Here is a 16698-nt window from a genome sequence, read left to right on the forward strand (position 1 = left end):
TGAATAAGAGGATTGGATAACTGTCTTCTTGTCTATCAAAGGTTGTCCAAAAGAAGGTTAGTGAATAGGCTACATTCCTTCAAATCTTACATGAAAGCTCTGTCAAATAGGCTAGCTTAGACCATGTTGACAGCATTACTGTCATCTTCAGGGGATATGTCCAGGTTATCTGATGACCTCTTACATCCCTTGTATGTCTACTACAGCCTTGTGCTGGTGTTTGATAGAAATGTATAATGGTCCTCCTTATTGCAGGATCCTCTGCCTAGTCTGTACCTTTGAGACATACAACCTCAGCACACACACATATAAGCACAAAACACATTGATGTGCCCTTTAATCACCTGAAAATGTACACACAGTTGTATATGGTCTGTGTTTGTTGTGTTAATAGTTAGGCCTACTCCCATAATATGACACAAGCAGACATTGTTGAGTAGCATTATAACATGTTGATTGACTCTACAGGCCTATGACACATTGAATAAAGGTGCTAGCTCCAGCATAGTGAGAAGGCTTAATATCTGCCTGTTTGGTACAGTCATATGCACACTATTCTACTGTCCATTTTCATAAAGTGTTGTAAATTTACCGTTGTGCCTTGAGATCAAGTAACTTCATCTAGGAATATTTTCAACATCGAACTAAGTCCTGAAAAATGATATAGCTGCCTTATGATAATGTGCATTTTCATAGCTGTTTTTTTTTTCTATTAACAACAAATATCAGTTTTTTGGAAGTCAAACCTGTGAAAGAAAATCAGTTGTTTTACATATATTTGTCACTAGAGGTCACTATGACCATGCTAATATACTAGAGACTGTCCCATATTGAAGGAAAGGAGAGTATACATCCATGTACAGTCCATTGGAAATGGCAGCGTTTCATGATATGTTTTCTAGAAATTAGTCCAATCTAATGATTCATTCAAAACATGCATGCTGTTACAGTGGGTTATTTTTGGGATGTTTATGGTCCCTCCGTTTTGATGTGTGTTTTGGCATCCCCTTGTTGTCATCACTCTCCTTGTTTTTCAGGCCTTCAAGCTCGCGCCCAAGTGTATGGCTACACCTGCACCTAGGGGTGCAATGCTATTTAAGGCCAACCTAACCCTGCTTGGAGAGAGGCGTTTAGGATTCGGAGTCGTCCCCATCACTTCCGTCCGTCCCGTTGTTGGAGGCCTTTGCCATATCGCTGCTGTCTGGTTGCCTGTCCTGAGAACCTGCTTGCTTTTTGATTTTCGTTTGAATACCCTAGATTGTTTGTCGTTACTGTAATCTTTAATTTTTGGTAATAAATATATTTCTGTACCCTGCAATTCGTGTGCGCCTTCCCTCTTTATGTTACTTTGGTTCGTAACACATGCATATCAGTTCCCAACATTCATTCAGGAGAATGTTGTGAACTGATATGCGTGCCCCACATTTAGTGAAAACTGGACATCAGGTTTTGGTGCAGGGCTTATGATTATCATCTGAATACTGTACAGTTCAAACCTAATGTTGAGGTACAGCCAAGGTGTAGTAGAAGTTTCAATGAAGGAATTTCCTCAACCGCATAGTTCTATCTCAGACTTCCCAGATATCCATGTGGGTCTTCATCACTGCATCCCTCCTCACTCTACTCTCTCTCTCTCTCAGTGTCTTTAACTCTCTTTCTGTTTCTCTGGTGCCGTGATAGAAATGTCTGGTCGATCTATGCGCTCCATTGCGATGCTCTCGAAAGCTCTGCGTATGAGAGGATGCTCTTCCAGGACCTCGTTGAAGCTCTCCACACTCAGGGAGTAGAGGCGGCAGTATGTTTCTGCCTTCACACTGGCCGTGCGCCGCCCACGAGTTAATAAACAGATCTCTGAGAGGAGGACAGAGAGAGGGAGGGATTTTTTAGGATGAGCATTATATAGGATTTATAGGAGAGATGTTGTATCAAACATGCAGAAAGAAATGTTCAAGTGAATGAATCAAGGCATTCCCATAAAGAATTCTATGGATGATGCTTTGACAATCTGGGATGAGATATTCTGCAACATTTTACACTATTGCATTCTGTTAGTGACACAAGGGTCTATGGAAAACACAAGGGTCTATGGAGACAAATGAGTTGAAACCTAAGCTTAAGTAAAAAAATCAAGCTCAGTGCAAGTTCCCAAAACCTTAGATCCAAACCAAAAAAGGAGCATACCCCCAAAGTATGAGCCGTCAACGAGCTGCTTTTCCTTCTTGTCACTGGTGATGACCGTAACACAGCCGTGTTGTATGAAGTACATTTTACGGCCAAGCGTGCCTTCCCGTATGATGACGTCGCCTGGGAGAAACACCTCAAAGCACAATTTGCTCAGCACAACGGTCACGAAATGGGGGTCAATGTTAGCGAAGAATGGCATGTTGGCCACCAGCTCACGGCAATTGTAGCCCTTTATCTCCTGTTTGGACACAAATAAATATGGACAAAATCGACACGGATGAAATAAATGTCATGGATAACCCAGGAAAGACACAAACAATACTTATTTATCACCTAACTAGGCATCGGTGTATGTCAAAAATTTAATATCATGAAAAAGTTAAATTTTTATCATCCAGATCATTACACATGAAATTGAATATTTCAGTCCTTTTTTATGTTTTAATCTTGATTATTCTAATCTTGATGATTACCGTTTACAGCTCATGGAAATCAAAAATCCAGTATCTCAAAATATTACAATAAAGAATTTATAATACTGGCAATGGTTTCCTTAGCATTTAATCTCTCAGTCTGGGCAGGGCAACTGACTTTTCCACTATATTCAATTTTTTTTAGATGCACCTATAAACAAATTGAGCACAGCCACAGAGAACATGACAGTGCAGTATGTGATGAGAAATACAGAGGCTAGATAACATTAATTAGAAAAGGGAAACCATTTGAAGGAGTCAGACAGGGAGAGATTATCAAGGAGAAGAGCATAATAGTGCAGGTTGAAATGCACTGATGGTTAAGCCAAATGAAATGCATGTGAGGGACCTCTTTGAGTGGATCACTGAGCTCTTCTAAGATGTTGTCCTCATCAAACATCTTGCCCTGGAAGCGGTTTTCATAATAATCGTGGATCTTCTGTCGCAAGTCAGCAGGAAGCTTGTGGAATGACATGTACTGTTCCACTTGCTTATACTGAAGAATAAAAAAAAAACCAAAATGCCATCTCAGATACACGTGCCAAAAAGTGGAAAGATAACATTATGTGTCATCGTATTGAGCTAATTTCACACAGGTAATTTCAATGCATGTGTGCTGAAGCAAATAGATTAATCCTTTTAATAACCCTATAAGTAGATTTCTCATCATGTCATGCTGAGGAGGCAAGGGTATCTGCTGAGTCATTCATTATGCATGCACACTGCCCAAACACGCACAAAATCTTCACCTACTTCCTGACAGGTTAATACAGAAATGTGGGTTGTGTGTTTTGGTCAAACCTAGCATTATTACTCTATTTTGTAGCTGTGCATTGTTACTAGCATTAAACCTAACATTATTACTTATAAATAGTAAGTGTTTAATCGTGTCTGTATAGAATGAGAGTTTGTAATGTGTCTTGGCAACCTTACCTTATCCTGGTACTGTCGGCGGGAAGAGTCCAGAGATTGCACCAGGTTGGTAGCGGTGCCCAGAAACATGGCATAACAGGTAGCACCGACGATCATGCTTAACATGGTCAGCCAGACGTCTGTCTGGCTCACAGGAGCCTGCATCCCGTAACCAATGCACAGCATGTGGCTCATGGCCATGAAGACGGCATAAGAGTACTGTAGCTGCCAACTGGAATGCTTAGTGATAGAAGCACAGAGAAGAGAAATTAAATAAGTCAAATTGATGTTACTAATGGAATGAATGTATTTTGGTGGTATCCCTCTCTGACTGACTGGAAAGTAATGGGAAAGTAAAGATGGAAAGTGGCTATCAGACTATATATCGGTAACGCTTCCCCTCTTTGGCTGATGACTGATGAGATATATCTTTTTTTCTTTTTTCTAACTTGTTTTACTTTCTTGTTTGTTTGTTACATGCACAGGACGGTGCTGTTGTGGCAGTCAAATTTCCTACGGGAAGAATGAGGTATTTCTTATCTTAGAAAGTGCTTTCCATGGCCGTAACTAATACACTATATACATCCATACAGCACACACGTCCAACTCACCACCATGTTGTTTTTGGCGACCCAGCAGTCGGGCGGGAAGTCCTGCAGCATGGGCACCATGAACTGCAGGCAGCCATCCCAGTGGCACAGCAGCAGCATCATGCCAATCAGGTTTACAATCCGCACCACCGCAGCCGCGAGGTCATAGGTCATATGGAAAATCTGGGCGACACACAAGCCAGAAACCAAGGTCACAGACTATCACATCCCTTTCTCTCTCTCTCTCTCTCTCTCTCTCTCTCTCTTTCTCCCTCAACCAATCCCTCACTTTCTTTTCTCCATTCACATTTCACTGATTTGGCAGATGCTTTTATCCAAAACTACTTAAATAAGGAATAACCCTAAACCATCTGTACAGAAGGAGTCATTGGAGTAAGCACTAAGTACTGAATCCATTCAGTAAGACAAAGTGCAAAAGAGAAGGTAAAGAAGAGGCTGCTGGAATCTGGCAACCCTCACACACAGTCTGGGTGTAGTGTTCACACATGAGACCTCAGCCTCTGACATCACAGCTCATTGCTCTAATTCCCCTGAAAACGTATTCCATAGCAGAGGAGTGTGTCTGATGGAATCTGGCAACCCTCACAGGCCGATTGAGTGCAATGTGCAAGCCCGAGACCTCAGCCCCTGACATGACCGCTCATTGCTCTACTGAGAGTAGGTCAGGGTAGGGTCAGAGGCAGACCAGCACGTCTCAATGACTGATCATACGTTCTCCATGAGTCCTTGACCCTGTTTACATTTGTTTGTTGTAAAAATGTGTGATGCATGATCCAATTACAAGTGGCTAGTTATAAATGCAAGCATTTAACAACTACCAAGACATATTGTGATCCCATCACTCAAACCACTTGCTGACGTGGTCTGAGACACCTGTGCCTACATGTGTTGTGGTGTAAACACTGATGCGTTCAGATGCGTGCTGAACAATGGGAATTCTAATGAATGTGATGTTGGCTGGAGGTGAATCTAAAAACAAATGGCCAGCTACAGCCAATACATATGTAAAAGGCCATGTGTCTCGGCTGACCTCTTGTGATCTGATCACTTAGGACGCAAAACAAATGTAAACGGGGGTCTTTGTTTGTCCTTGACCGCTTTGTCCTTGTCCAACTTCTCTCAACTTTTCCTTTCCTTCTTCCTAGTATACACTTAAGTATTCTAAAGTCCACTGTAAGTCCTACATGTTTCTTCATTCATCCTTGACCTCTCTCTCTGCCATCCTTCTCTCAACTTTTCCTTTCCTTCTTCATAGTATCCTAAGTAAACTAAAGTACACTGTAAGTTCAATATTTGTCTTCATTCATCCTTGACCTCTCTCTCCTTCATCCATTTCTCATCTTTTTCCACCCTCCCCTTCCCTCCCCTCCCCTCCTCTCCTCTCCTCTCCTTCTTCCTCACCTCCTCCCACTGGTGGATGTAGCGGATGAGTCTGGAGAGCCGGAGCAGGCGCAGCAGGCTCAGGATTTTGGTGAAGCGGACGATGCGCAGTGCCCTGGCTGTGCGGTACACATCTGACGACTCCAGCCGAGACTGCAGGTCCACCACCAGGAAGAAGTAGTCCACTGGGATGGACGAGATTAAGTCCACCATGAACCAGCCGCGCAGGTAACGACTCCGGATCACCTGAGAGCCCACATGCCTCGTCATCATTTACTCAAATCCTGTACAAATTTACCCATGCGCTTCTCTGTTCAAAATGCATAGTAGCTTAAAGCTTATCATATTGTTGTCCTGCTCTAACACGTAGTGTGTACAAGCTTCAACAATCCTTTATGGCTCATTCTGAGTAATATAGTCTTACTTTAATATACCTTTCATCTCTAAGCACAAACCACCTTTTCTTGAGTAGAATAATTGGTTGGAATAATCATTATGATATTTGTTTCACTGGTTGTTTTCCACACATATTAATAATAATAATTCTGATTCTCAGATCATGAAAATAAGTACCATACCCGACACAAAACGACACAATGCAAATAAAATGAGCACCTCTTGTCTACAAACACTGTTTACCAGCATTTAGCTGCACGTCTGATTTCAGATTTTACCTTTGGATCCAAAATGATCTGATCATTGTCGTTTTCCAGTACACCTGTGCGGAAGTTAAGGGCCAGGTCAAGAAGGAAAAGCGTGTCGGAGGCCATGTTAAACATGATCCATGGTATCGTGTTCTGGTCCTCAAAGAAGGTGATGCCCCACGGCAGGATGATTAGGTTCCCCATCATCAAGAACAGCATCACCAGGTCCCAGTAGAACCTGTTAGAGGAATGGACATCATCAGGAAAAGAGATCCAGAAGTCAGTAGAATCTTTGACTGTACCTCTATGTGAAATCACTGCTCTTTCCCATACACCATGCAAGCACCTAAACCATCTGTGGCACATATACAACTTTTAGCTTTATAAACTCAAGCCACGCAGTCAATGGTTACTTACTTCTTGTGTAGTCTAGTTCTCCACAACCCATACAAGCATCTTTAATGATGCAAACTGCATGCATAATCAATAAGTTAATCAATGTATTGTTTATAGTGCAGTGTTACCATTCAATAATATGCTCCCAATACCATTGCATGTTATACATTTAAAAGAAAATAAGGCATAAGTACTAAAACATTAATTAATGGAAAAACATAAGTAATGAAAACACATATACACTGAAATATGTTATAAATACATGGCAGAATCCCAGCTGAGCCGTAGAAATACTTGAGATACAATTCCAGATTCCATATCTTCATTCATTACAATCAGCAAAACCAGAAAACATTTACCCACAGGTAGGTTTGTATGTGTTGTTGTGTTTATCTCCTTATCATCTTATGAATTCTCATTTTCAAGTTCTCTTAAGTCTGAAGTCTCTCAAGTTCAAGTTCAAGTTTTTTTTTTCTTTCTTCATTTTTTAGTATTCGTATTTTAGTTCACATCAATATCTAAGTATAGTCTGGACCTGTAATTAATTTAATTTAATTTTTATTTAATCTGCCATTTCTTAACTCCCACTGTCTTAAGTTGAATGATGTGTGATATGTGTCTGTTTTGTTCCCCATATGTGTGTGTGTATGAGGACTCTATACTGCAAACAAAATCTACCTCTGGGTACAAATAAAGTAACTTGAACTTGATGATTATTATTATTTTTATTATTATTATTATTATTATTATTTAATAAAAAGTACTAAGAATTCCCCTGAAAACGTATTCCACAGCAGAGGAATGTGTCTGATGGAATCTTTTTTTTTTTTTTTTTTTTTTTTTGGATTCGATTAGATTCAACTTTATTGTCATTGTGCAGAGTACAAGTTCAAAGACAACGAAATGCAGTTCGCGTCTGATGGAATCTGGCAACCCTCACATGCCGATTGAGTGCAATGTGCAAGCCCAAGACCTCAGCCCCTGACATGACAGCTCATTGCTCTACTGAGAGTAGGTCAGGGCAGCCCAGCACATCTCAATTACTGATCGTAAGTTCCGGAAGACCGCATTCCTGAAACAGAATATTCTGTCATGTGTCCCAAACCGAGACCATTCATTATAAATGTGTTGTAGTCCCTTGTAGTGCTGGAGAGCCGCGTTCTGACCTGCTGATCCTTATATTGTACATTAGAAGAGGCTTTTATACACAGCCACGTGAAATATTTTAAAGGACAAATCCTGTAACCAACCCATGTGCATTTTCACTTTGTCAAAAGCATCTGCTAAATACCATAAACATACACAATAAAGTTGACAGAGCCTTGCACTGGTGACAGAATTATCCATTTTCACATTTGCATTTGCAGTTCAAGTCAATGCTTCCTGCATCGATTTTAATTCAATGTTTGTTCATTGCTCATAACTGAAAATTGAAAATGTGATAAATACGGTTTTAGAATGACTTAAAGGCCAACTGTAACCTGTGACCTATTGTAATGTAAATGTACTTGTGTGTGGGTGTGTGTGTGTGTTTGCATATGTTTGTGTGTCTATATGGGTGTGGATGATAGACAGATAGAGACTGACAATGTATCGCCATGAACTCATCAGATTGAACAGTGCTGTGGTTTGAAATTACTTTCCATAGTATTTTTTCCCCTATACAGTTACGTTAGATAGTTGCTGTGAACAGTGACCCTCTCTGGAACATGAGTTTACCTCAAGTCTAATTAGGCCAGACATCCTGTGGAACATTACAAATATTTATTTGTTTAAGCTGTACGTATATAAAGATGTACCTGAGTGACAATAAACCCAGAATATATTATATAATACTTAATATAATATATACCCAGAAGTTAAACTATTTTACTTTTTATTAATTGATTTGGCATGTTATGCTTAACATATATCACAATTTGCTTTAGAAAATATTAGTCGATTTAACATAAAAACGAACTGACTAACTGACATGAACCTTAATTGTGAAACACAGGTCTCTTTTTTGACAGGCAGACTAGCAACACTGTATCCGTGAGTTCACAGCTCTGGTTAGATTTCATGCTTTGATTTGGATAATGAGCCAGAATTTACGCCACATGAAACCAATTAAAAAAGCTTTCAAATTCACTGTTCAGTGTTTCATGATGCACAACACCTCGTCCTTTTCAATAACAGATACCACTGGACTGGAGTGTTTATCGTCCATGGATTGGCCAGACACAAGGACTCATAAACATCATTAATCCAGATCATCTTTCCTGACACACAAGCACAATCTGTTCATCCACTTAGTTAACTCTGAAGTGGTTGTACTGACACCAACCCATATTACTCAATCTTACTTGACACTTCCGAAAATTGGTTGGCTTTGACCAGTGGGCCTAGCAATAACCGGCGCTGTTATGGAGGGATCGCCTTGATGAAGTAGGAAATGGTGACCGGGAGAAGGACACCTGCACAACCTCTCAACCTCGGTTATATGTGGACGCCCAACTGTTTGTGGCTTGACTATTTGTAAAGGCTAGTTGTCATTAACTGGGCACTGAACTAAAGCCCAAATATTTCCTTTGAGTAAGCAGCCGAGTTCCCATCTGATAGTTTGAAAATCAAATGTATGAAAGCCTCACATTTCTGAACTTGTAGGCCTAACTTTGAACATGTGCAGATTACCTAATGAGTGTAGGCTCACAATGAAGGACCTTTTTCTTAATTTGGCAACCATATTGGTCCCATATGATCTAAGCCTACCTGCCAATTGTTCTACTTTTTTTCCAATTGTACTGAGTGAATGTAAAATCCAATGTAAATTATTTTAATCTGTCATTTACTTGAGGTTCAGGACTCACTATAGGCTACTGTACAATAACATATATGCCAACTCAATTTACAATGTAACCTTTAAATAGGACCATGCTGTACTCCTAACTCCTACTAATGTTAACCTAAAGAGGTAGAGCATGATACTCCTCTTCCAGATTTTATGAGTACTCATTTATTACACCGATGTCTCCAAACTAAATTCTCTTTCATGACCTCTGCCACCCGAATTACCTGAAGTCGCTGTAAGGGTGAATTATCCACACGTCGAAAGATTTCACCCGCTGTTGCTCCGCTGCCACTCCTTTAGCGCTACCAAACATTCGCAGGGAGAATTTATTGACTCCGGGTTGGAGCATTGTACTGAGTCTTCTATTCAAGAAGGTATTGTCCATGCCATCAGCCTGTTCGTCTATGTCTGGTGATGGAGTTCTCGGCATTTCACCCGAGTACTTATCATCATAAATGTTCGAACCACATCTGGTTGTGGAGGTGGTCCCTGTGGAGGTCTGAGATCCCCCAAAGTCTGTCATTTTGGAGTTCTGGTTACTTGAGGCCCGTAGGTGATGTGGGTTCACGAGAGACATCAACCTCCTGCTCACGTTGTCCGTGCGATCACCTCGCACGGATGTCTCCGATACTGAGCGCCAAGGGGATGAGAATATCCTGGAGCTACTGCGCGGTTTGGAGTCCCCATTCGGTGCAATGTGTTGCCCATCGATATCCATATCCAAGTTGAGTGGGAGAGTAGTCAGAATAATCTAAAACACTTACAACATACAAATAGTTAGTTTCCAAAAGTGTGCAGCCCATGAGCCAACCCCAAGGTGCGTCACCTTGACGCGCGCGCTCAGATTAAGATTCTGCTTTAGCGTCGAATTGTTTTCCTCCGTTTATGGATGTGTGACACCATGGACTTCAAGTACATACAAGTACGTGTTGCTGTATCAGTAATTGATTAATTAGTTCTATCGCGTAAAGATTGGACTGGTGTGCCTGCTCGCTCGCTGCTCGTGGATGAGCACGCATACAGGTGTGCAATTGCACAGGTATTTTAATCGGCTTGCTCACAGCCCTCCTTCGCTGACACCTGAGGGCTGTTGCGTCGGTGGGGCTGGCCATATGAGTCACAGACTGGTTCTTATCCGAGACAGATTATTAGCCTATCTAGGGAGAGAGATTATTGATGATGGTTGACCGTTAGCCAAAAACATACTGCCTTTTCTTGACTAGCCTATATATTTTTTCTGATTGGCAGAATCACTCCAGTGAGGTGTTTTGTTGCAAGTGTGGCAGGGATCCAATCAGTTAAGTGCCCGGTGTCCTATTCCGGGATGCGCATCCAAAAGCTTCAAACTTCTAGGTGAACTTAATTAAGGGCACGGCCTAATTGCTTTGAGCGTGGTAGCCGATCAGCTCCGACAATGGATGGCCACGCAAACACAGCACGCGCCAGTACAATGACAAGTAACAAACCGCCTGGTTTCAAGATGTCATTGGAGCCCAGGATCAACAGAGAGACTGCCCCATCGTGCCGCTTATATCAGCTGCAGGGGAAATGGAGATGGCACAACTAAAGCGGGGACAAACTGTTTGCCGACATTGTGATTCAGCCATATGATTTATTGATGTGAAAGACAATATCGAGAAAATCAATCATCTCTACTGGAGTTCTAGACTAATATGTATGACACCAGACCAGTCTAATTGTGAATTGAGCCAATAAGATTGTGACCTTGGATGACACTTGGCTGCAAATGACAGCATCAGATCTATGGTAGGCCTACATACTAAGTTTTTATTCAGTTATTTATTTAGACTGGAAGTTTTGGAGCTCACATACAGTGTGCAGACCTCCCTCTAAATCTGACACGCTTTGTCTGGCACCTGTAAAAACACATTTGGATGTGCGCATCACTTCTCCACAATTCCAAATGAACGGAACCAGTTCTATAGAACCTCCTCTGTTTGTCCAAAAAGGCCCTGAGTGGAATGCATCTTGCGGTCACCAGGGTGACCCAGTGGAAAGGATGAGAAAGTAGACACAAGCCACTGGCACACTCCTACAGGGACCACGGAGAGCGGTCAGATGGAGCCAGGCCACATCACACACACCATTGCCCAGTGCAGTGCAAAGGTGGACAACCACAGGAAATAAAAGTCCTCCCGTGTGCAGGCAACCTTATGAAAAAGCTGATACCTGGCTGAAGTGTTGTGTTGATTGGTTTAGTGAATTGGAACAAATATGTGGTAGGTATTTTATTTTCTGAAATCTGAATGCATATTACAGCAGTAGTATTTTGTAGCCTTGATCATAACTGAATGTCAAAATGGATGATTCACTCCAAAATTATTTTGTTATTGCTTTTAGTCCTTTTATTGTATGAAAAGTTATAATCTGCTATTGCACCTGTGGCATGAGCAGTAAGGAGAGCTATTACCTATTTAATCAGACAATGTCAATCATTGAGAATTTCACCCATGAGAATATTAAACTAGAACCCAATTGGCAAACCAGACTTTGGAGACAGGTTTGAAATCACTACGCCAGAGACGTGAATCACAGCCACTTATTTATTGGGAAAATACATACAGAAAGGGTTGATGAGGGCTGACCTCAAATAAACTCAAACACTGGTTCAGTCAAAGAAGAAAAAAAAAGGTTTATTATAACATGTTATCTCAAAAGCATCCAAGAGGTGGCACTGTGGAGCTGACTAATGGACAGGCACTCTGAGGAATGAAACAAACGTGTTCACTACAGTATATTAAAACTGAAAAGAAAACGGTTTCAGAAAGCAAGGGCTTACCTTAAGGAGTCTTGCTAGCTGGGGAGAGTATTCCAGGACCCACACCATCCTTGAGTGTCCATGCATGCACAAAGGCACGCGCACACACACACACACACACACACCCAAGAAAACCAAGTTGGGCACAGCAATTTGCACTGCAACCAGCAATGTACCATGGGCATGCACTACGTGGGTGACTACCTTTTTAAACGTGTTACTTTAAACCAACAGAAAAGAGTTTTGGTCTAAAACCAGCCACAAAGGCAAGTCCTGGACAACAGGCTGACTTACACAGTGCATATAACCTGGACAGCTATTAGGAATGATCCTTCCTTCAGATTTCCGTATAGCGTCAAAAATTAATTTGATGATACCAAAAAGTAGTTCCTGTAAACACATCTTGTGGTGCATTCCAGGCACAGGTCCTTTTTAGATTTAAACCAAAACTGAAACATTTTGAAATCGCAATACCATACATATGCACTGTATGAAAACAGCAAAAGTAGTTGACCCGACATAAGAATAAATGTATGCAATAATAAATTGCCTAATTGACATCTGTGTAGAGTTGACTACAAATTACATTCTTCAAGTTCAAACAGGAAAGGGCGCCATGCTTCAAAGTTCACTGGCTGTCACAATATGAAACTGTTTGACAGTCTGCAGAGAAGTCAGTGTGTGTGTATGAATAAATTAGAACAAGCCAATACATTAATTGAAGTCTATGTGGAACATTAACTATACTTTTGCCGAAAAGGTGCATAAGCTGGAGTCATCTGGAACTAGGTTTTAGTATGGCTATAACTTTGTTATAATATAAAAGGACACCCATTCTTATAGTAGGCCATTGTAGTTTCTCTGTGTCCTGAGACAGAACGACTGATGCGAAAAGAACAGAAATTATAGACGTGCCAAAGCATAGACATGGCTGATATTACCTTGATCAAATACAAGCGCTCAGCACATTGCTTCCTCTTCCTCCTTATAGGCTTACTTTTTCCACAGCACAACACAATGAGGGACTCTGTAAAGATAGGCCAGAAATAACACCAGCTGCATTTGTAGATTTGTATGTCATTTACATATGTATTCATAAAATATACTGAAAGGTATACATGTGGTTATAAATTATATTTAGTATAATTGGTATAATTTAGTATGCAGTATAATAAGGGAAGTTTTACTGAGGCTACATTTCTAATTAAATTACTGAGTATTTGAGAAAACATTGGTAGTCATGACAAATAGTCATATCGGTAAAGTTTTCTTGTAAACATCACAATCTTTCAACTTCTCTTTAACTTTGGTCATGTGACTACCAGAGAATTTGGTCAGCTGACTTCTGAGAAACTGGCTTTCTGTTGCTTTTTAAAGCCTCTGGGGCATGCTGTTGCTAGGGCGCAGGCAGAAAGAGCATAGACCAATCATAATGTATCAGGAAATACTCCGTACATTTACTCACTGATCTCTAAAGAACGACTCTAGAGATCAGTAACATTTACCGTTCTAAATGAAAGTTAGTTAGTGTCTGATGTTCCTTATGTTTACAAACAAAAGTTTAAAAAAAACAAAAAAAACTGAAATGATCATTTGAAACCCTTTGAAATGACCTTTGAACACAAATCTTCCTGGAGTAGTTCTGCTTAGGCTATAGATTCACAGGGCAAGAGCATTGAGTCAGCCAGTCTATTTTCTTTAGTTCCAAGACAATCACAACAGTAATAGTCCATCTGGAATAGTTAACAAATTATAGGTTACCGAGTGTGAAATGGGTGCACAACACTTTAAACCTGAAACTGAGCGAATATTTGGGTTTCCAAATGGTTAGTGATGTGCAAAAACACCCTTTCAGAGAAGGGAGGGAGAGTACCTCACCTACACACATTTGAAAATAAACCCTCCTCCACCCAACAAAAAAAAAATCCCCAGTGCCATACTGCTAACCTGTCTGCACTTCCCCATTGGGTTGGCTGATGAGGTTATGTAAGGAGTCAGAAAACTAAAATACACCATTGTCTTAGCCAGAGTGGTGTTTCTGAAACAGGAAATTGTGGAGACCTGCGAATGTAGGCTGTAGCGTCAAGAGTTAGACTGTGGGACGATGGAGTGATGAAGTGTGACTGCCATTTGACTGTGGGAAACCCAAGCGTTTGACTCATTTGTTTTGGTTCCCCAGTAAGGGGGCACCACCCTTCATGTTTTTCCCAGAGCAATGTGGATGTTGCCAGGAAAACAGCTGTATGACAGCATAAAGTGCAACTACTTTTCATACTAAATGTGAGTCCACAACTGTAGCAGGTATATTCATTGTGTTGAATGTTTGTGGTTGAATGTCATCTTGCCTTAGGGGAAATGGCTAATCCTGATCTAGTACTGGGAAGACCAGAAGAATTGGTCAACAGTTTTCTTGCTAATTGTAAACTCCCGAAAACAAACAATGCCAATAAGACCCAACTTCTGTAAAAACGTTGCGTCACAGGTAATACTAAAGATTATGTATTTGCGTTTGCTGCTGTTGCGAGAAACCCACTGTTCCATCTGGTGAGACCATCACATCAATGTTTACTCTATAGCCAGATAAGATCAACTCAAATTGGTAGCATGTCTCAGTCTGGCTTGTAAAGTCAACTATGACTTCAAAATAATTTGTTAAACATTATTTAACCAGCGAGTCATTTTAAATGACACTTCCTACACAGTAAAACAGGGAATTTGACTCATAAGTTCATTAAAAAGCAGAATTATTTTACAACGCCACAATTACCAGTGAAATGGAAGCAGATCAGATGGTTTTACATGTCTTTTTCTGAACGTCTAGAGGTTATACATTTCAATAACAGCATCCAATAACAGTAACAAATCTATACCAGGATATTTACATGTACATTTCAGGATGCTATATTTAACCATGCACACAAGTACCAGCAATGCCACATCAACCAATCTAATCGACAGCATTTAACATTGTCTAATAAAAGCCGACCCCCTACTAAGCTCAGTAAAGATATTTCACAATGCAGAGGAGGAAAACAGATTTGTTATGTGAAGAACAACAAACTTTCTGTTGTTAGATCTACATCACTAAACGCAAATGATCAACATGCAAGGCACTTAATTTGTAAATATGTAAAATACATATGCTAATATTAATTTTGGTCTTGTTATAAGCTATTATAAGTATTATATATACCACTATTATAAGTGGTCTAAGTTATACATGGCCTACAAACATGGTTCAAGTGATTGTGGTGGGCATTTCAGAGTACTACAGTGGGTGAACGTCCACCAAAACAATCAAGAAATGTAACACTTCATGTTGACGTAGATAATGGGGTAAGAGAGGAAAAAACCAGCCATGGTGATGTATGAGAAAAAAACAAAACAAAAAAAAACAGAAGTAGGTTACATAACTACTGAAAGGTCTTGGGTGTCTGTTTCAGTTCACACTCTACAGGCTTCTGAGAATTGCGAAAACATCAACCTCAACAGTTTTGCAAACAGCGGTTTGTGGGTCAGAGACAAAAAGAGCGCAGGAACGGGTGCATCATAGTTACAGGAAGTGGGCTGCAGCTGAGCCAGAGAGCATTGTCTGCTGCGTGAAGCTTTAACGTTTGCCTTAGTAACCGTTTGAGGTTTTCGAGGAGCAGCCGCCGCCACCATCTGTGACCCCCCTAAAATGTGTTGCTGTGGCAACACCTTAAACAGTCAACACAGAGCTTGCTAGAGAAGCTACAGGTATAGTCATAAGGCCTTGTCTAGGCTAGCACCACCTCCAGTGGAAAAAGTGAACAGGAAGACCTTCATGACTATGATGTGTACTTCAAGGAATTAGGCATCACCAAACCTTTCTCCAGACCTTCTCATGTGTGTTTACAGAAGCAGAAGACTCGTCTGAGATGATGTGATGATTGGCCTTTCCTCATCGGTTGGGGGTGTCGGCCATGGATTTGGCACTTCCCCCGCCAGCAGCCATGTTAAAGTTTTATCTGTAATGAAACTCCCAGGCGTCGCTCATGCATTCCACAAACTCCACATACTCACACGAGCATACAGAGGTTACCACAAACATTTTGCCACAACTTCTGCGCAATAGCCTTTACATTAATGAAGAATTCCACATTTACCAGGATAATTTTGTGATGACAGACTTTTCTAGAAGGGAAAAAAAAAACTCCTAGTTTTACACAATGACATTTTGTATTGTTCTGAAATAACCAGAGATAACATTTCAGTTTCCGTAATTTCATACCTGTGTGAATCTGAGACAAGACCATTGACCAATAACCACAATGTAAACGCGGCACTCACGAGGAGTGCCCTTTCACACACATGGAACATTTCTCTGGAATGACTGAGTCACCAAGCAGGACTGGACAGGGAGGCGTACCATTTTCATCCTGCTGGTCTAAACCGCTTCTAAACCAAGTTCCTTAACCACAGCAAAGTGAATGACGAAAACACCAGACAACAATTCTTCCACAAAATA

General features: G+C 40.8%; 1 protein-coding gene and 1 long non-coding RNA gene across 2 annotated transcripts; both read right to left on the reverse strand.

Annotated features, from left to right (window-relative positions):
* Positions 1 to 309: 309 nt before the first annotated feature.
* Positions 310 to 10932, reverse strand: hcn3 (hyperpolarization activated cyclic nucleotide-gated potassium channel 3). Its single transcript, XM_042077744.1, has 8 exons — positions 9655 to 10932; positions 6235 to 6442; positions 5582 to 5806; positions 4181 to 4342; positions 3591 to 3809; positions 3007 to 3153; positions 2182 to 2422; positions 310 to 1851 (listed from the first exon to the last, which is right to left on the reverse strand). The coding sequence occupies exons 1-8, from the start codon at positions 10146 to 10148 to the stop codon at positions 1646 to 1648; spliced, it is 1902 nt and encodes a 633-aa protein (XP_041933678.1). The 5' UTR covers positions 10149 to 10932; the 3' UTR covers positions 310 to 1645.
* LOC121696337 lies at positions 310 to 16370 on the reverse strand. Its single transcript, XR_006026290.1, has 3 exons — positions 16357 to 16370; positions 13675 to 13678; positions 310 to 898 (listed from the first exon to the last, which is right to left on the reverse strand). It is a non-coding gene; the product is annotated as an uncharacterized LOC121696337 (long non-coding RNA).
* Positions 16371 to 16698: the final 328 nt, after the last annotated feature.

Source organism: Alosa sapidissima, chromosome 21 (assembly GCF_018492685.1).
Source record: "Alosa sapidissima isolate fAloSap1 chromosome 21, fAloSap1.pri, whole genome shotgun sequence".
Classification (NCBI taxonomy): Eukaryota; Metazoa; Chordata; class Actinopteri; order Clupeiformes; family Clupeidae; genus Alosa; species Alosa sapidissima.

Bases quoted from the DNA above. Each gene is read 5' to 3' on its own strand.
- hcn3 (XM_042077744.1), bottom strand. From the start codon at position 10,148: ATGGATATCGATGGGCAACACATTGCACCGAATGGGGACTCCAAACCG. The intron at 4,343-5,581 runs GTGAGGAAGAAG...TGTGTCGCCCAG, and splicing joins ACATCCACCAGTGGGAGGAG to ATTTTCCATATGACCTATGA. The intron at 2,423-3,006 runs GTCCCTCACATG...GTGTCCAAACAG, and splicing joins TCAGTGATCCACTCAAAGAG to GAGATAAAGGGCTACAATTG.